Here is a 19600-nt window from a genome sequence, read left to right on the forward strand (position 1 = left end):
CATTTATTTATTTTTTAAAGAGTAGCTTTAGATTAACAGAAAAACAAATGGAAGGTACAGAGAGTTCACATATACTCCCTAGCTCTGGCCCTCCTCCTTTCTCCCCCACCCCGTCTTTTCTTCTTTTTTTTTTTTTTTTTTTTTTTTTTTTTTTTTTTTTTTTTTTTAAAGATTTTTATTTATTTATTTGAGAGAGAGAGAATGAGAGAGAGCACATGAGAGGGAGGGAGGGTCAGAGGGAGAAGCAGACTCCCTGCCGAGCAGGGAGCCCGATGCAGGACTCGATCCAGGGACTCCAGGATCATGACCTGAGCCGAAGGCAGTTGCTTAACCAACTGAGCCACCCAGGCGCCCCTGTCTTTTCTTCTTTTATTAACATCTCACATTAGTGTGGCACATTGGTTACAACTGATGAACCAATCCCAATGCATCATTATTAATTAGAGCCTATCGTTTATATTAGAGTTCACTCCTTGTGTTTTATATTCTGTGGGTACTGCCAAGTATATAATGGCATGTATTTACTGTTACAGTATCCTACAGAATAGTTTCATTGCCCTAAAAATCCCCTGTGAGTTGTTGATTTTCAGCCTTGCTCAGCTTTTTTCTTGTTTTGTGGATGGTAGAGAGGACTCCCAAGTCCCTCACACATGGGAGCAGATTCCTTTCTCTTTCTTGACTTTCCAGTTATTTGGTGATAGACCTCCTTGGACTGACCTCCTATCATCACCTCATCTTTGCCCTTCTACTTCCTGGGAGATTTCCTCCAACTTATCTGGAACACATCCTTTGAGTATTGTATTAAGCTCTAATGTGCAAGGGAGGTTACACACTCTGGGTGTTGGTGTGAGAAAGGGGACCGATTTTCAGTCACTTCTGGTTCAGTTTCTCTGCGGAGTCTCTCTGCTCACATCTGTAGGAGATGGGGTGGGGTGTGGCCTGCTGAGTAGACTGGGAGGGGACCCAGGTGGGGGGTGTCCAGCTGCTCCACACAGATGCCGTATGCTGCTGCTGCCCAGGAGTCTGGCCAGGCAGCAGAGGAAAGAGCTCCGTGCACACCCCTCCCCTGGGGGGCGGGCTCCACCCACCCTGTGCAGTGCTCGTGTGTTAGGGGTCTCTCTGGGAGTGTGCAGTGGGAAGACCATGGCCTTTGGAGTGATGAAAACCGGCTCTCCGTCTCCTCTCTTCTTCCTGCCTGCCTGTTCTTGGATGCGTTACTTTACCTCTGAGCCTTGACCTCCTGCTATATAAAATCAGGGTGCTGGCTCCGACGCCCCAGTCTTGTTGCGAGGTGTACATGGGAGTGAGCTGAGAACCCGTGTAGTCCGTTGTGCCACACACGGGCTGCTCAGCGGCTGCTAGCGCTCTTGCCCCCCCCGTGGCTTTCTGGCTTGAGGCCCCTGTGTGCCGTTGTGTGCAGACCTGTTCCTGGTGGGGTCTGGATGAGTCAGGGACTGAGGTGTGTGTACGTGTGTGTCCTCGTGTTCCTGGCCCTGGGCCTCTGGATGAGCTGTTCTTTCCTGGGCTCGCTGGTGGCTCAGAGCAGAGCTTTGGCTGGGACGAGCCGAGGAGAAATGTGGGTAGGTCTGTGTGCCCCAGGGGCCTGGACGGTGAAGAGCCCCTCCCACACCCAGCCTCACCCCGTTGGGCCTCAGAGTTTCAGATGGAGTGGGGAGGGGCAGAGGGGAGGTCTGTGAGCTCCCAGAAAGGGGGATGGGAAGGTGGCATGAGTGGTAACTGCTGCGCTGCCCGGTAGCACCGAGGGGACTCCCCTACTCAGGGTGTGGTTTTCATCCCAATGGACAAGTTGTAGATAGTTTCTGGGCTATGCCTGTGGCTCAGAGGGCTGGGCCTGTGTGTCAGGTCAGGGCAGGAGCCTGTGGGAGAGGCTGTGGGAGGTGCCCGGCACCAGGGGACGGCGGGCTCCCCGGGCCTGTGGCCGGAGCTCCACCCCACCCCCCTTCTTGCAGGTGGTACAAGCTGCACTCCAAGGCCGGCAAGAAGGAGAAGGAACGTGGGGAGATCCAAGTCACAATCCAGTTCACTCGCAACAACTTGAGTGCCAGCATGTTTGACCTGTCCATGAAGGACAAGCCGCGGTCCCCTTTCAGCAAGATCAAGGACAAGATGAAGGGCAAGAAGAAGTTTGAGCTGGAATCTGCCTCCGCCATCCTGCCAAGCAGCGCCCTGGAGGACCCCGAGCTGGGCAGCCTGGGCAAGATGGGCAAAGCCAAAGGCTTCTTCCTCCGCAACAAGCTGCGCAAGTCCTCCCTGACGCAGTCCAACACCTCGCTGGGCTCGGACAGCACCCTGTCCTCGGCCAGTGGGAGCCTGGCCTACCAGGGCCCAGGCGCTGAGCTCCTGACCCGCTCGCCTAGCCGCAGCAGCTGGCTGTCCAGCGAAGGGGGTGAGTGAGCGAGGGCCCTGCCCCCCTGGGGGGCAGACAAGGGTTCGGGGGTGGCCCCGGGCCGGGAAACAGGCTGCTCTTCCTGCTGCTAACTCCATGGGTGCTTCCTTTTCAGGCAGGGACTCCACCCAGTCCCCCAAGTTGCTCACCCACAAAAGGACCTACAGCGATGAGGCCAGCCAGATGCGAGCGGCTCCACCCCGATCCCTTCTGGACCTCCAGGGCCACCTGGAAACTGCCTCCCGCTCCTCACTCTGCGTCAATGGGAGCCACATTTACAATGAGGAGCCCCAGGCCACCCTGCGGCACCGCAGCTCCATCTCGGGCCCATTTCCACCCTCCAGCTCCCTGCACGGCGGGTCTTCCCGGCCCACCGAGGAGGGGCCTCGGGCCACAGATGACTCCGGGGGCGGAGGCAGCCGCAGCACCAGCAGCTCAGAGGTGCCGCCCGGACCGGAGGAGCCAAGCTCTCAGGCCCAAGTGTTGGCCCCTGGTGCCAGCCGCTCTGGAGAGGAGGAGGGGGCCCGGCTCCCCGAGGCCAAGCCAGTACAGGTCGCCACACCCATGGTGGCCTCCTCTGAGGCTGTGGCCGAGAAGGAGGGAGCCCGGAAGGAGGAGCGGAAGCCCCGGATGGGCCTCTTCCACCATCACCACCAGGGACTGAGTCGGAGCGAGTTGGGGCGCCGTGGCTCTCTGGGGGAGAAGGGGGGTCCCGCCCTGGGGGCCTCCCCCCACCACCCATCCAGCGGGGAGGAAAAGGCCAAGAGTAGCTGGTTTGGCTTGAGAGAAGCGAAGGAACCAACTCAGAAACCCAGGTACGTCCCTGGCCAAACCAGCTTTGCTCCTCGGGGAGCATGCTGGGGCATTTCCAGCCTGGATTCTGGGGCAGGGAGGACGGAGCAGATGGGGCCCTCGGGCAGGCTGCTGGGGCTCTGGCTTTGCATGGTTGAATGGTGGGGGATACCACTCCCCCAAGGCAAGGCTCATTGTTGGCACATGGACACAGGTAAGTTGCAAGGGCGCAGCGCTCTGGGGGCCCTGTGGATTGAGGAGTCCAGTCTCCTCATGGGTTTCCCTTCCCGAGTTGGCACGCCTACCCCCTGAGGGAGGGAGAGGAAGGGGAGAAAAGCAGGGAAGGCCATTTGTGTGAATTCTTTGCTTCCCAGCTCCACCCCTTGCCCTCTGGCCTCAAGGTCAGGAAGCCTTGGCAGGTGGGGAGGTGGGATGGGGCCTCTACCTCAAACCCTCCATCCCCACCCCAGCTGCCCCAGCTGGCTCTGTGACCTCTTCCCCCTGAGAGATGGCCGTCAAGTCATTGATGCCCCCACCCCTCTCTTCATGTGCTGAGTCCCCCCACGGAAGGGATGCAGGAGTCCTGGAGCTCAGGCCCTGGGAAAGCTCTCAAGAGAGTTCTGATACTAATTAGGATTCTGCACCCAGTTCCACTGTGGGGACTGGTTTCCCACATGCCCAAGCCGTTCTCTGACACCAGCTGGATGCCATACAATTCAACTCAATGCTGACACTATTGACCCGGAGACGCATCAGACCCCACATAGGCTCAGTGCTACAGGATTGAGCCCCACCCCCACCGGCCACTTCAGATGCCTGCCGAAAGTCAGGTCGTCACATTGCTGCTGACCAACTGGCTATAGATCGGAGGTTCCAGTGACCCCCTCCTTCCTTGGGTTTGATTCATTTGCTAGCGTGGCTCATAGAACTTGGAAACATTTTGCTTACACTGGTTTATTATAAAAGTCTGTAACTCAGGAACAGCCTGATGGAAGAGATGCACAGGACAAGGTCTGGGGAAAGGGCACAGGGCTTCCGTACTCTCTCCAGGCACACCACTCCCCCTGCATCTCCACGTGTTCATCAACCCCGAAGCTCCTAAACCCCATCCTTTGGAGTTCTTACGGAGACTTCCTCACACAGGTACGAGTGATTAAATCATTGGCCATTGGTGGTCAGTTCAACTTCCAGCCCGTCTCCTCTGCAGAAATCAGGGTGGGACTGAAAGTTCCACCCTTCTATTCACGGTTGGATCCCCTGGCAACCACCCTCCATCCTTAGGGTCCTTTGGGGCTTTTTAAAAAGTCACCTCATCAACACAAACCCAGTTGTGGTGGAAAGGGGCTTGTTATGAATAACAAGATGCCCATTTCACTTTTCTGGCTCTGAAGCATTTCAGGAAGTGAGGACAAGAGACCAAATATTAAAAGATGCTCTTATTGCTCAGGAAATTCCAAGGGTTTTGGAACCTCTGAGCCAGAAACTGTGGACGAAGACCCCATACATACGAGAAATATACCTTTGGTCATTCAGATGACCGAATCGCAGTATCCCAGCCCCGGCCCCCACCCTGGCCCTTGGTCTCCTCCTAACTCTGACCATCAGAGGCTGCTGCATTGTCCAGCAGGGTGCAGGGAGGGCCGCCAGGCGTAGGTCCTAGGAGCAGATGTCCCTGCTTCCCAAGGGCCTGGGGCCTGCGCTGGACAGGCAGTGTCTGCAGCGGCCCCCGCTAGTTTGGCCAGGTGGCTGTTTCTGCTCTCAGTGAGCCTGCCCCTCCCCTGTTGACGGGTCTGTGGGCAGGAGGTGGGGTACAAAGGCTGGGCACGGTGCAGAAGGGTCAAGAGAGAGGCTCCTACAGCCCCTCCCCAGCAGAGGGAAGAGGATCCCGTGGTCCTGGTTCTTTTCTTTCCCTGTGGAATTCGAGTCCACTGAGAGGGTTCGGGGAGAGAAATGCCAGGCCTTTCTGGGTTCAGGCCTGGCCACCTGGCAGCCCCCTCCCGCCCCTACACCTCGCAGATGGGCAGGTGGGGCGGATCAGTCTCTGGGTGATGCCGCCCTCTGCCTCCCCGGCTAGGTACATCAGCTCTGTCCCTGCCACCCAGCCCCTACTCACCAGACCCCAGGGGAACTGCTGGACACCCGCAGCTGAGGGAAGATGGGGAAAAAGGGGACGGGCCTGTGGCCCCGTGACAACTTAGATTTGTGGGTGGTACTATGGAGGGAGGTGGCAGGAGACCTGGATAGGGCATTTGCTGGGAGGAGCTGGGGGGCCTGGGTCAGATGGAACGCAGACCACGGGCTCAGTGCTGTTGTCTAGGGATCATCTCAAGGCCTTCTCCAGGACAGACAGATGCTGGGGGACATCTCTCGTGAGGTCATTTCTGTGCATGTGCCCAGGCTTTGGGCTCAGACCCCTGTGGGCCATTACTTTGAGTGATGTTGGGACTGTCCTCACTCCTGCTTACAGCCCCTGTTTTCCTTCTCCTGTGTCTCCATGTCTCCCAACTGCCCTTCAGAGTCAAGTTGGGTCACTGATGGACATAAGGAAGCTGAGGTTTTTGCCCTTCTCCTTGAATTCTGAGCTTGTCCTCAGCAGGATGGAGGGCATCCAGGGATCTCTGCCCTCCCTGGGGTTCATCTGAGGGCGTAGGCCGCAGGGGCAAGAGTTCTTTGGGTAAAGTGGGCGGCCTGGACAGGCGTGAGACCTGGTCATTGAGCCCGTCGGCATCACCCAGGCTCTGGGCCTTGACAGAGCCAGGAAGACGGCCAAGAACAAACGACTGTTGGTCCTGGCCCGGAAGGCATGCTCTGGGCTTTTGAGGTGAGAATGAGAAGTGAGCTAATTCACGGCAGGAAGCTGTAGGTGAGACACCCAGAACCGGAGTGACTGAAGGTAGCTGCAGGTCCCTGCTGGGGCTCCAGCGTCTGTCCACAGGCCAGAGGTTCTGGGTGCCTGTGCCCCCGGGGCTACCAGTGTGGATTGCTGGGTGTTCCTCACTGGAAAGGGCAGCGGCGCCCTCTAGTGCTCCCACGTGGCACTGGGACCCCACAGAGAGGCCTGAAGCACTACGTGTTGGGTGCGCGGTATCCAGAAAAAAAGCTGCTGCTTTTGGAGAAGCCAGTGGCTGGGAGACAAGGAACAAGGGTATGCAGGGCTGAAAAGATGGTCCTTATTTTCGTCCTGACCTGGCCCTTGTCCGCTGGGTCCCATGGCCGTGTGTGTGCCTGGGTGGGGGAGGGGTGGCCGTAGTTGAGACTAAGGTCTGGGCCGCGGGACTCGGCCCTGCTCACCAGCCCACTGTGAGCCATGCATCCTGAGCTGCAGCACGAGCCACTTACTGTGTGAAGACTGTCAAGACCAAGCGTGTTAACCCCACCGGAGCCAAATAGGGTTGCCTTTGTGTCGATCCCTCTCTCAGCCTTTTGGAGAAGAAGCTCCCTGTGGGCAGGCCACCAGAGCTTGCCTGCCCCATCCTCTTCACACTAACCATAGAACCCTGTACAGTAGGGGACCAAGTGTGGGATGCCAATATTTTTTAATTGGGGTGACTGTGGTACAACATGGGGGCAGGTGTATTGTGGTGGCCTTTGGTGGTCTGTGCATCTATCCCAGCCCCTCACCAGAAGTAGGACATCGAGGTCCCAAGGAGCCTGGAGTGTGCAGCGGCTGCTGAAAGCTCAGAGTCTCAGTGGCATTCCCCGTGGGGTCAATGAGGGACATGACATGTGTCCGGTGCCCTCGAGTTAGTGTGGCCATCCATCCTGTTGGTGCCTGTTTTCCTGCTATAGTTAATATTGCCCTTTTAGCATATTAAAAATGTCCTGGTTTGGAAGGTAAATTATGTGGTATCCCTACTTAGAGCTTCCTGGGCACCTCTCTGTCACCTCATTGTGCCCAGATGGTGGGGGAGGATATGTCCAGTCTCCTGGACACCTTTCCTGGGCATCAGGCCCATCTCAGGAGGGCAGCAGGAGCTCCTGCCTTTGGAGGGATGGCTGAAGGGCATGTTGGCTGGGGGCATATGCCTCGAAGGCTGGCTTTGGCCTCTTGGGGGACTGCCTCGTGGAGAGCCTTTGCAGATCCACATGCCACCTTTGGGACCAGTGCGTGGGAATGACAAGGACACACAGCTCGTGTCAGCCTAAGGAAGAGCTGTCCACCAGTGGAACCTGGACTCCAGCTGCAGAGGTAGCCTGGTGATGCTGTCAGTCGCTCAGCCACGGCAATGTTTAAGCGGTGGGGGCTGTCAGAGAGAAGGGGTGATTCCTGCATTAAGGGGCAGGTTCTACCACTTGTCCTAAGGTTCCTGCAGGCCCTAAAGTTTTACTCCCTCACGTTGCGGGGGCAGAGACATTTGGACTTCTCATTACTTCCCCCAACTTTGTTCCTAAAATAGAAGCCAAGTCTGTACATGCTGAAGTCCCCTGTGCATGGTGGGGGGATGGCACTGTGCTAGCTGGCACGGTGGGCCCTGTCGTCAGAGCATAACCTGCAGATATAACCACGTATGGCAATGGTCTCTGGTCTGTGCCAGATGGACTGGTAGGGAGGGGATATTTTAAAGTGAGAACCTTCAAGTGTGTACCTGGTGTGGAGCCAGGGCAGGGGACGTGGGGGGGGGAAGCGGGGGTGGGGGGGATGTCACTGGGTAGGAGGGATGGACGGGATGCTCTCAGAGGTGCCGCCAGCTTCTGGGAGTCTGCTGGGCCTGGAACCTGGAGTCTCTTCCTCGAGGGAGAGCCCTTCGCTGGTTCCATACCAACGGGTTTGTGTGTACCTCTGGGGAGCCAGTGGAGGGGAGGGTGCTAGCCTTGCCTGGGGCTCCCAGCCTACTTCCCTGCCGCTCTCCTGCCCTGCAGTCCTGACGGCCAGCCAGATTGTTGTCTGACCACAAGGGTGAGTGGGGCCAGGCCAAGGCTAAGTGGGGAGGGGGGAGTGTGCAGAGCTAAGTCAGGTGCTGTTTAATGTTGATGGAGTTCTCTTCCTTCAGACCCCTCTGGTCACTTGTCACAAAGGGGACTGGAGAGAGAGGTGGCTCAGAGTAGCCCTGTTCCTGGGGGCTGAGTCCTGCTGGCAGGGTTGAGCTGTGTCTGGTATGGGTGCTTCAGTGGGGTGGGGGGGGCAGGCCAGGGGCAGGGCCTTGACCCACATGGTGGTGGTCCATTGCTCTCCTTGGTCCCCGAGGTTGGCACGAATGCCTGGGTCTGCCTGTGGCCAACTTGGAGTAAAGGGGGAAGGGATGTTTGTGGGGGTTGGGACTCTAGGCCCAGGATTTGACCTCTTTCGGTATCTTCACCATGTCAGGACCACAGAGGCAGAGAAATGCTGGGAAGCCTGGTGGGGTTGGAGTCAACAGGACTCTCTTACCTTCCCGCCCACCCCCACACCACAATCTCTAGGAGGTAGTATGAGGCTGAGAAGTCACCCTTGGATGGGGAGTTACATGGCAAAAGAGTCAGGAGAGTCTCTGGAAGCTGGATTCTTAAGAGAAACCCAGGGTTTGGGACCTGGCTGTGCCCTGCCTGTGAGGCTGGGACCACCGACTCAGAGACTATCTTGGGAAGCCCACCTTTGCAGCTGGTTGAACTGGACTCCTTCCCATTGCCTGCCCCGCCCCTCAGTGTTTCTAGACAAGCTAGTCCGGCCTCTGCCCAGCTGTGTGTGTGGCCTGCTCTGTCTGGGCCCCGGTCCCCAGAAGAATCCTGGTGAGCTCCAGCCTTCCTGGCCTCCTTCCTGGCACCCCGCCCCCCCCCCGCCCCTGCCAACCCCAGGCTGCATTCCTCACTGGCTGGCTGCAAAGCCTGGCTTCTGCCCCCCTCCCCGCCCCCCCGGGCTTGCCCCCGGTGTTTCCCTGTGAGACGCAGCAGCTTGAATGGAGAAGATGAAAGCATAGGAGTCCTCAGGATGTTCACCTGGGCAGGGATCAAGGGATGGGGGTCTCGGGGCATAGAGTGGGGGCTGGAAGATGTGAAGCAGGCAGCAGGCGAGGCCACCCAGGTCTGGGCCTGACAGGTGGGCTCAGCCTCAAGACAGCTGCCAACCACTGCCAGAGTGCTAAAACTGGGGCGTGGGGTCCCCCTTTTTACCTGCACTGTCTTCCCGGTTTTCTGTCTCCTGGGGTTGTCCTGGGGAAGCCAAGAGCTCTAGTTTCAGAGTCTGCTCGTGCCCACAAGTCAGCCGTGCCCCATAGTTGAGGTATAAGCACAGGGGATGCCCCCTCCCCCAGCGGTCAGCGAGTGTTCTCCGGTGTCTGTGGTAGCGTGGGTCCACTGCCACGGGGTGGCTTTCCCAGGGGAGCCAGCGGTCAGTCTGTGTGGGGGCCCTGAAGAGGGCCCTGGTGACCTCCGGAGTCGCCGCTGCTGCTACATTCCAGGCTTCGTCTCCCAAACAGGGCTGCTTTCGAGGCTGGCCCGTGGGTGCCCTGGGGGAGGGGCACCCTCTGGTGGGCGCCTGGCAGGAGGTAGCCTCGGCAGTGTCTTGCTGTCCATCTGGGCAGGTGATGGTACCCCCTCCAAGAAACTAGAGAGGCGGGTTCTTTTTGTGTGACACCTTGTCGTGTCTGATGCCTGCCCCGTCCTTACCTCGTGTTTCTGCAAGGGGTCGGTAGAACCCATCTGTTCCCATTGTCAGAATCCCAGGGGCCCTGCAGGGTTCTATTCGTGCTGGCTTTGCCCAGCCGGATCTCTGGGCCTGGCCTTTCTCTGGCCTCTTTATCCCCTCCTAGCAGCTAGTATTTCTTTCCTCTCTCGGTCCTTAAAGGGATATAAGAGACTTTCTGATTGGTTCTGTGGACGTAAGTCTGGCGTTGAGTAGAGTCTTCAGCCTCTGGGCCCGTGGAAGAACACTTGGCTTGGGCTGGGATCCTGCCTGTAAACGGGATTAAATGAGCTCTGTCCAGCATCTTCCTCCTTGGGCATCCCCTAATGATATTACGTGTTGGGGTCTTCCCTTGGCCCCCTGGCCCAGCGGCCTGAACCCAGCCCGTGTGAGTGTGGCCTTTGGTACCTGGCCCCAGGCAGGTGGGGGGCAGGCGAGTGATGTTCAGCAGGGCCGTTTCCGGTCTTGGCATTAACCAGGAGGCTCACGGTTTTGTCTCCCTCCACAGCCTGGACGTGTCTCCTCAGGTAGAATCTGACCCAGCTGCTCTTCCTCAGCACCTCCCCTGCTCCCCCTGTGCTCCGGCCCTCCCCACTCCTGCTCCCACCGCTGCTCCCATGCTAAGCACTAACCTTTTTGCAGCCGCCTCCCCCGCCGCTGTCACTGCCGCCTCAGCCGCCCCTGAAGCCACCCCATCTGGATTCTTGGGTCTCACCAACCCGTTCCTCACCTCCATGCAGAGCAACCCTTTCTTCGAGGAACTCATAGCCGACATAGCACTAAACTGTCCTTCACCTGCTCCCTCTCTCCCCAGTGCCTCGAGGGCCAGCCCCACCCCCCTGGCCTCCCCTGGGAAAGCCCCGCCTGAGTGGGACGACACCTTCAACGTCTTTGCTGCCAGCAGGCTGCGTCCAGAGGCCAGGAGCAAGAGCCTGGCCCCTGCAGGAGGAGTGGGGCTGGAGGTGACTGGGCTGCAAGAGCAAGGCCGCGGGGCCATGGCAGTGAAGGCAGCTGAGCCCCGTGGGGCCCCTGGGGGAGGAGGAAGAGGCGGGAGCGGCGTGTGGCTGGAGCCCAGGGTTCCTTTGGACTTGGGACTGGACCGCCAGAGCACCAGTGTGGCTGACCCGGGGCCCCTGGGGTCGGTAGGGGCCAGCCTGCCCTCTACGTCCGCCCAGCTGCACCCGAGAGCCTCAGACTCTGAAGCAGACAGGGGGTCGCCAGCCCCAGGAGTGGAAGCAGGGCAGAGTCCGGCAGACAGCGCGACGTCTCTGTTTAGCTCCCCTGAAGTGATCAGTGTGTGGGAAAGGCTGCCTGGCCCAGACGATACCCCTGAGGGCCAGGAGGTGGCCTCCCAAGGCGAAGGCCAGCTTTTGCACGAGCTCAATACAGTCGACGATTCATGGCCTTGGGATGTGGTCACCATTTCTCCTGCAGCTGAGACGTCCTCACCAGTCCTGCGGGGAGAGTCTGATGAGCTGCCTCCTCCCCAGATGCAGCCAGAGTCACCAGAACCTGTGAGCCCCGGGGGGAGTGAGGAGCCTCCCCCTCCGGAGCCGGAGCCGGAGCCCGAGCCAGAGCCCAAACCTGAGCAGGTGTCGGACCAGGGACCACAGCCCAGCAGGCCACCTCCCAAGCCACCACGCCTCTTCACGCCCTCAGATTCCCAGGAGAAGGAGGAGGAGGCAGCAGCTATGGCGGCGGCTGCAGGGGGGCTGAGAAGCAGGGGGGCAGAGACAGGAGGAGAAGACAACCTTCCAAGTTCACTGGTTGCTGGGCCACAGGAGGCCGAGGAGGAGGGCGAGACACCTGGGTCAGAGTCTGACAGCCATTCTTCCGGAACCCTGCTGGGTGGGCCAGGCCTGGAAGATGTAGTGGAGGGTGCCAGCCCTCCTGTGTCTGGGCCCTCCTTATCCCTGCCCACCAGCTGCCCTGAGGGTCCTACGCCCATACCCTGTTACTCAAAGAGCTTGGCTCCTCAGAGTCAGCAGATCTGGGGGGCTCCAGAGAAAGGAGAAAGCCCTGAGGGTCCTGAGGCCCAGAGCCAGGGACCAGTAGGAGAGGGGCTTGGGCCCCTGCCAGATAGCTCCCAACACACTGACCTCTGGGCCTCAGAGGAGAATGCCTTGAACCCCTTCTTGTCTCAGGGGAGCCAGGACCCCCCCAGTCTCCCGTCCACATCCCCTCCAGGGTCCAGGGAATCTTCCATCCTCTCTGGTCCAGAAGAGCTGCCCACTCCCCCAGAGCCTGCTTTTCCACCACCCCCTCTCCCGCCCTGGGCCAGCCACCGCCATGGGGGGCCCAGCCCTCCATGTTCTCCTCTGCCTGGAGCTCAGCCCCTGATTTCTTCCTCCCCAACCCCTGGGGAGCCAGCCGCCTCCCCTGGGGGCTCCCCTGCCCCACCTGGGGAGGACCACGCTGCAACCACCCCAGCCTCCCCGCTTGTGCTTCTGCCCTTGGAGACACGACCAGCTGAGGAGCCACAGTCCAGTGCCAGGTGAGCTGTCACCCTGAGAATACTCTGCAGGAGGAGGTGGGAGGAGGGGGGGCAAAGCAGCCCAGGGGCTGAGGTGTTCACATTCCAGCCGCAGCCCTTCCAGGGGCAGATGAAGGGCTCCTTCCCCGTGCGGCAGGAGAAGGGAGGCTTTGAAGAAAGGAGCCCTTCTGTAGTACCGGCCCTGAAACTGTGTCCTCTTTGGGTCCTTGGACAAGCAGAGTGCCCCACAAACCAGGGGTTTGAGGTGAAGGGAGTGGGGAATGGAGTGGACAGAGCCGGTGTAGGCTGGCAGGGGAGGGGGGAGGAGAGCTCAGGCACTCAGCTGCAAGGGGCGTTGGGTGCCGGGGGCAGTGTGGGGGCCACAGGGGAGTGGGCTGTGGAAGGCAGAGAGCCAGAGGAGGGACCAGTACTGAGGTCAGTGGGAGAGAAAGCCCAAGAGCTGTTTAGGGGACAAAAAGAAAAATGAAACGACCTCGCCCCTGCCCCCAGAAGAAAGGGTCTGTAGCCCCATCTGGTGCCTCATTGGTTTGCATCTGCGCCTTTTCAGGGGGTGGTCCCGAGGTGCTTAGGACTGTGCTGGGTCCTGGATGCCTCTGTGATTATGGTCAGTGTGGCATTGGTCTGTTTGGGAAGAATGTGATGAGGCTGTGACCTCACCGGGTTAACTAGTGAGGGGTGACCAGAGCTGAGGTCAGGAGACACAGGTCACTTGGGGTTGATGGGGGCAGCGAAGTCCAGAAGGACGCAGTACCCTAGGAGCCCTGAGTGAAGAAGTGGGGGGAGCAGAGGGGGCTGCTTTTTCTGCTGAGCAGGGCAGGGTGAGGGTCCTGGACTGGAGCCTCCGCCCACCAGCTCATCCATGTAGTCATCCAAATTCACTGCGCATCCACTGTGTGTCAGGCGCCGCATAGAGAGGAAAGACACTGTCCCCGTGGTAGGTATGCCTGGACAGTTCCCAATCTGGTGAGGAAGACAGAAGTGCCCCCATGAGGAGCTGGCCCAGGGCGCCCGTGCTGATACATGAGAAGTGGGAGGGAAGGAGTCAGGGCTACCCGACTGTGCCAGTTGGGGGGGGGGGTGGTTGAAGCCGTTCCCAGAAGGGAGGGAGAGGAGGTGGTTACAGCTTCCTTGCTGTGAGGACAGCGTCCTTAGCTGGCCCTGCTGCATTCCAGCCTCACTTCCAATTATACTCACTACCTTTGGGAAGCTTTATTCCCTTTAGAGTTGGCTTCATGTCTGAATTTCGCATGTCCCTTACATCCTGAAGTAGATGGGTCAGATAGAGCTATCCCCATTTCTCAGAGGAGGAAGTGGGGGTCGTGAGAGCTCTGGGGTCCAGGGTCCCTCCGATGTACAGGGGCAATCAGATTGAGAGCCCAGGCCCCGTCCAGGGTTCCTTTATGCCACCCGGCTGTTCCACCCCTCCCCAGGCACAGTCCGTGGGTAACATCAGAGCAGGTTTTAAGCTCCCATTCCTAATGCAAACTCCTAGGTGGGAGGAGATAAGTTGTTTTCTCTGTTGCCTGCCCCTGCCTGGCCTCTCTGCCAGTCTTTCCAGGTTGTGGGACTAAATCCACGGCCCTATCCTGAGTAACAGAGCTGGCTTCTCTGGGTCTGGGCTAGCCCTCCTCCGATGGAGTTCAGGGCCTTGGGCTAAACCATTTTGCTCCCTACTTCTGAATGGTCCAAATCCTCTGTGAAGTAAGCTTAGATTTTACGAGGTCCCTTGGGGAAAGGTTAATTGATTCGGGGGCCCGATGCTTGCAGTTTGCATAGCTGTCACAGGTCCAGGGTGCTGGGGGATCCCAGAGCGGGGTCACTGTAGTCAGTTAGGGGAATCAGGGAAGTTTATCCTAGAGGAAGTGGCCTTGCGTGGCTTTGAAACACGAGTAGGAGTTAGCAGGCCAGCAGGTGAAGGGCCAGTGTGTTCTGCAGAGGAGGGACAGCTTTTGTGAGAGCCTGAAGGTGAGAAAGAGCACTTTTCCTGGTTTGCTGCAGTGTGTGGAGTAGAGGCCCAGGAAGAAAGGGCAGGGCCCAATTCTGTTAGAGACTGTGTTTTCTTACCTGATAGGGAGCCAGTAAAGGGCTTAAACATTGGAGAGGCTGAGATCACCATCCCATGGCAGAACAGAGGGGTGGTTGGAGGTGGGCAAGCCTCCCTCCGAGGAGATGAGTTAGCAGGTATGGCCGAAGGCAGTTTAGCCATTACTGGCTTGGAGAGGAGGGGACGGTGTGAGAGAAGGTGAGGGGCAGCAGGGTTTGAGGTTTGTTAGCCCTGGAGCTGAGGCACAGGAATCAGGGATTCCCAGGGGTCTGGCTGGAGCCATACACTGCTGGGAGGGACGCAGGAGAGCATAGGTGTGGAGGTGAGTGTGATGCGCCCAAGCTGGACCCAGAGTGGAGCGAGCCAGCCTCCAACTCTGTGTGGGCCTAGAGCTCAGGGCTGAGGTCCAGGCTGGAGATGGACATTAGGGGTAGTGGGAGCCAAGGCAGGGAAGGGAGGGATCCAAGGGCAGGCTAGCAGTTAAGACTGAGAAGAGACTGCCAGAGGTCAGAAAACCAGAGGGAGGTCTTGGGGGGTGGGGGAATGAGGGAGAGCAGGCCAAAGGAAGGAGAGGTCCAAGAGTCAACTCCACAGAGAGGTCAGTGAGTTGAGAGTTGAGGGGTTGGAGGACTCAGCAGGAGCACTTGTGATGGGCTGACGGGGCCAACATCCCCGTTCTGATGGGTTGAGGAATCAATGAAAGGTAAGAACTTCTAGGGACAGAATGCAGTCTGCGTGCTCTGGTGGGGCTGAGTGAGGGGGAAGGGGAGCTGGAGCATGACTGAGGGTGGATAGCTGGGTGGGTTTCTCAGGCTGGTGTAAATGCTGATGGGAAGCAACCAGTTAGAGAGGTGGGCAGCAAAGCGTCCCAGTTTGCCCAGGTCTTTCCTGGTTTTAGCACTGAAAGCCCCACAGCCTGGGAGTCCCCAGTCCTGGGAAAATGGGGACACTGGGAGGGTCAGTCAGTCCCCCAGAGAAAGGTTACAGTATGGAAGAGTGGGGGAAGAAGGAAGGGGTGGCCCTGGTAACGACTGGCTGTAGGTGCAGAGAAGGTTGTGGGCCGGCCTCTGCTGTTCCTGTGAAGGGGCAGGCCTTCTGAGGGAGTAAAATGGAGAGGGGGCAGGCGGTGGGGTGAGGCGCGAGGAGCGCAGTGAGGGAGGAGGAGGGAGGGCTTGCTGAGGAGTGCTGGTTGCAGCTACCCCGAGGCCTGGGCTGTGCAGGGGCAGCCGCCACCAAGTGCTGATTCCGGGCCAGCAGAGCTGCTGGTCGGGCAGACAAGGTGGCCCCGTGTTTTCATGGTGCTGCCTTGCACTCCCCATAACGCATCTCCTTTCTGTCTCCGCAGTCCCCACCCTGTGAAGCCACTTAGTGCTGCCCCTGTGGAGGGCAGCCCAGACAGGAAGCAGTCCCGCTCCAGTCTGAGCACAGCTCTGAGCAGTGGGCTGGAGAAGCTCAAGACTGTCACGTCGGGCAGCGTGCAGCCTGTGGCTCCAGCCCCCCAGGTTGGCCAGACTCTGGACACCAAGAGGCTAAAGGTGAGGCCCAGCAGGATGCCAGGAGTGGGGTGCTGTGGAGAGAGGTCAGGCGCCCCGAGGTCAGGGGCAGGGTGCTGGGCAGGGTGGAGAAAAGAGCAGGCCCGGTCCCCCCACGCCAGGGCCCTGAAGCCGGTTAGGCGGTCTCTTGCATTGGAGACAGAGGCCGCTCCAAGGGCCTGTAGGGGTGAAACCTGGGTGTTGGTGGGCAGGTAGGCCTGAGACCGCCCTGCTCACTCTCATTCCTGGCCTCAGGACTCAGGTGTGCTGGACCAGTCGGCCAAGTACTACCACCTGACCCACGATGAGCTCATCGGCCTGCTCTTGCAGCGGGAGCGGGAGCTGAGCCAGCGGGACGAGCACGTGCGGGAGCTGGAGAGCTACATTGACCGGCTGCTGGTGCGGATCATGGAGACCTCACCCACACTGCTGCAGATCCCCCCGGACCCCTCCAAGTAGCCCTCTTTGGCCCTGCCCCCGGGAGGGTGGGCGTAAGCCCACTGCCCAAACCGGGCCTGCGTTGCCCTCCTTCCCACTGAACTCACTCTCACCTGGGCAGGCTGCCGTCTGTCCTCCGTTGTCACTCCCTGCTCCCCCTCCCTCCTGCCTTCATGAGGGTTGCTGGAAGGGGGGCCCTTGGGACTCCCATTGGAGGCATCAGGTTCCATGTACAACTTGTGTGTCTTTGGGAGCCCTCCCTGGGTCTTTCCCACCTGCCTGTTTTCGTATCCCTTAGTTTTGGGGGCTCCAGGGAATTGGAACAAAGAATTCAGCCCTCAAGTCAGAGCAAGGGTGAGCTGCAATTTGATGTGGTATCTGGGGCATACTTTATTACCCCACAACAACTGTCAGTCATTTCATCCAAGGCTAAACCCTTGTCCGCCTCATCTGTCTCCAGCCCCTAGAGGGCTCCTAGCGTTCCTGGGGCTGTGGCAGGAACCAAGCTGCCTGGTTTGCAGTCATGGGTAACTGAGCCTCATGTCTGTTCCCTTGAGAGCAAGGAGCCTGTATGGTTTGGTCTTCTCTCTGCTGTGTCCTGATTTTGTGTGTTTCCAGCAGTTTGCAGAGCGAGGGCCATGTGGATGGAGGGAGATGTGTGTTCTCTCCCCCGACCCCCTGTGCCCTCCTCCTCTGATCTTCCCACTGAGCGGCATATGTGAATGTGTGGAGACCTGGGGCAAGGGTGAGGAGAGCACCTCTGCGTGCACCTCCAAGCTGTGGGCCCCTCCACAGGCCTCAGGGCTTTGGGCTGCTTATGTTTGGGGATCAAGCCTCCGTCTTTGTTTTTGTTGCCTGTCCAGATGCCAAAACTCTGTGCTGCTGTGGGGTTTGAACTTTTGGAAACCAATTAAAATGTGCCTTTTGTGGGTGGGGTCAAGAGCCTCTGGATGTAGACCTCTCCCTCTGTTTGGTGTCCCACTCCCTCCCTGTTGAGCACATGGGGCCTGATCTGTCGGGCCCTGGAAATGGGAAAGGAGGATGGGTCAGCCTTGCTGTGCCCCTGTGCCCCTCCCCTAGAGTTAATTTCAGTTAAGGGTCTGGCAAAGCTGCCACTGCTCCTTTAACTTTCCTGCCACCTTCTCCTCCCTCAACCCCAACTGAGAGGCTTCCTGGGATAACAACTACATTCGGGAAGTAGGAGGTCCCGTTCTGCCTATACTTAGGAAAAAGCCTTTGTTGCCCTCCTGTCATCACTAGCTGCTCTCCCAGCCTGTCCCTTTGGCCCCATGGCCTTGCCTGGCTTGGCTGCAGTGCACTTTGAAATGAAGTGTCTGTCCTTTGGCCCAGCCCCTGGTTTGCTTGCAGAAAACATGGCGGGCTTCCCATGGCATCTGCAGGGAACCTTAGTGACTTGGGGTACCCTGCTTTAGCAAAGGTTTTGGGGTGAGGAGGTGCTGAAGGAGGATACTTTTGGCCCAGCAAGGAGGTGAGAGCTCCTCTGGGACCTCCTCTTCTTCCTGAGAGGGCCTATCGGATCTCTCCGAAAGCCTTGGAAGGAGATGTGCTCTATGGGTGATGTCTTCTGCCAGGATGAAGCAGAGGAGCCCCACACATGAGGGGAAAGCCCCTGTAATGTTATCTACCCTAAGGATCACTCATCAAAGCTGAGGAGTGTCCACAGGTATCCAGGTCTTGGGTCATGTTTTTTGGGGGTCATTGGGGGTTAGGTAGGTATCTCTTCTGGGGGAAGGGGAGCACTCTTCTACTATATATTCTTCCAGGCTCTGCTCGTTACCAGCCCTGACCCTGATCTTCCGCTCCTCCTTGACTGTGGGCCTCCAGAATGCCCAGGGCAAGGATGTCTTCAGAAGAGTTTTGAGTTGAAGCCCAAGGTTCTTGTTGGATGTTTCTGCTCCTGGCCACAACTTGGAGAGTTGCAGGTGGGGTGGGCAGAGAGCAGGCACGGTTCTGCTTTGCTGTTTGTCTTCCTAGTTGTAACTCCTGTTTATAAAGAGCTTGTTCTTCATGTTTTGAGCACTTTATGAAGAATAAAAAGTTCACATACTGCAGGTGGCTCTATGATGTTCTTTCTTGATAAATGTATGAAAGGAGGCTTCCAGCAGGGAGAAGGCAGGTGATGGGGTTTTGGAATGTCACTGCCTCTGTCCTAACACCAGGGGCAGCAGCACAGCATTGCCCAGTGGCCTGGACTCAGTCTTTTCTTTGCCAATAGACCCACATTCATTGAGTACTGTGGGAGAATACAGAGGGTAAAAGACCCGATTCTTATTCTGAAACCGCTTAGTCTAATTGGGAAGGATACAAATCCAGGATACAGATGATTCTTCATGGCTAGTTAGCACCTCTCTCTGGCTTTAGGAATAGTCTGTTTCTCGTGGTTCTTGTTGATGGATGAGGAACTGACGGCTATAGATCATGCACTGTCCAGAAGGACATGAGCAGGCATGAGCCAACACTGCATCTCACCATGAGACGAAGGAGACCTAAAGTGGGGCTCTCTAAGGTCAGAATTATTTCTCCTGTCCTCTTGGGTGAAACAGGCAGCTTCCCTCCCCTCCCCCGAGCCTGGCTCACTGACCAGATAACTCAGCTGGGAACCTTCTACTCTGTACTGCACAAGTGTGTTTATTATCCTTGCTGGTGTCTTGCTCTATGATATGCTCTTCTCTCTTACCTAAAGTCCTTGTAGTGCTTAATAAACACGACTGAACCCCACTCCCCACTCCCAGTTCTCTTCCTGCTGGGGAATTAGGCTGGGGAGGGATCTTCCTTAGTTGGACAAAGGAAGTGGAACCCGCCGAGGCTCTGAAGCTCCCACTGTTTAACTCACACAGTCAGCAAATATCTGAGTCCTTGTTGCGAGCCCTGCCAAGCCTGGCACTGGGGACTTAGCAGTAAAACACCTCTTGTCCCGTGGACCTTACAGTAGGAAACACATGCAAAACCATAATAACTGTAAGTAAGCGGGCTGCAACAAAAGTGCTGGATACTATAGGAGCATAAGTGGATTTTGTGGAAGTAGGGTGATGGATCGGGAAATGCAATGTGTAGGCTGAGGTCAGGAGATCCAGAGTCAGGTAAAGATAAAAAGTTACGGAGTTTTCTGGGTATGGAATGTTCAAGGGTCAGGGGCAAGGAGCGCCCAGCATGCTCCTGGAACTGAGTGTCAGGAGGGCTGGAGAGCACAAGGGGAGGGGCAGGGTAGCGACAGAAGAAACTGCATGAAGATTCCGCAGTGCAAGTCCTTGCAGAAAGCTTTCCGGGATTAACC

General features: G+C 57.9%; 1 protein-coding gene across 3 annotated transcripts in view; it reads left to right on the forward strand.

Moving 5' to 3' along the window:
* RAB11FIP5 (RAB11 family interacting protein 5) overlaps positions 1–19044 on the forward strand; it is a 37503-nt gene extending 18459 nt beyond the window's left edge. Inside the window, exons 2-6 of one of the 3 annotated variants that reach the window (XM_036073239.2) lie at positions 1971–2407; positions 2523–3222; positions 10306–12291; positions 15681–15870; positions 16123–19044. In XM_036073239.2, coding sequence (XP_035929132.1) covers positions 1971–2407; positions 2523–3222; positions 10306–12291; positions 15681–15870; positions 16123–16326 — 3517 coding nt within the window. In that variant the 3' untranslated portion in view covers positions 16327–19044. The remainder of the gene's footprint in view (positions 1–1970; positions 2408–2522; positions 3223–10305; positions 12292–15680; positions 15871–16122) is intronic. The other 2 variants (XM_036073243.2, XM_036073244.2) reach the window with 2 other exon arrangements.
* The last annotated feature ends 556 nt before the right edge of the window (positions 19045–19600 follow it).

This window comes from Halichoerus grypus, chromosome 10, assembly GCF_964656455.1.
Source record: "Halichoerus grypus chromosome 10, mHalGry1.hap1.1, whole genome shotgun sequence".
Taxonomy (NCBI): domain Eukaryota; kingdom Metazoa; phylum Chordata; class Mammalia; order Carnivora; family Phocidae; genus Halichoerus; species Halichoerus grypus.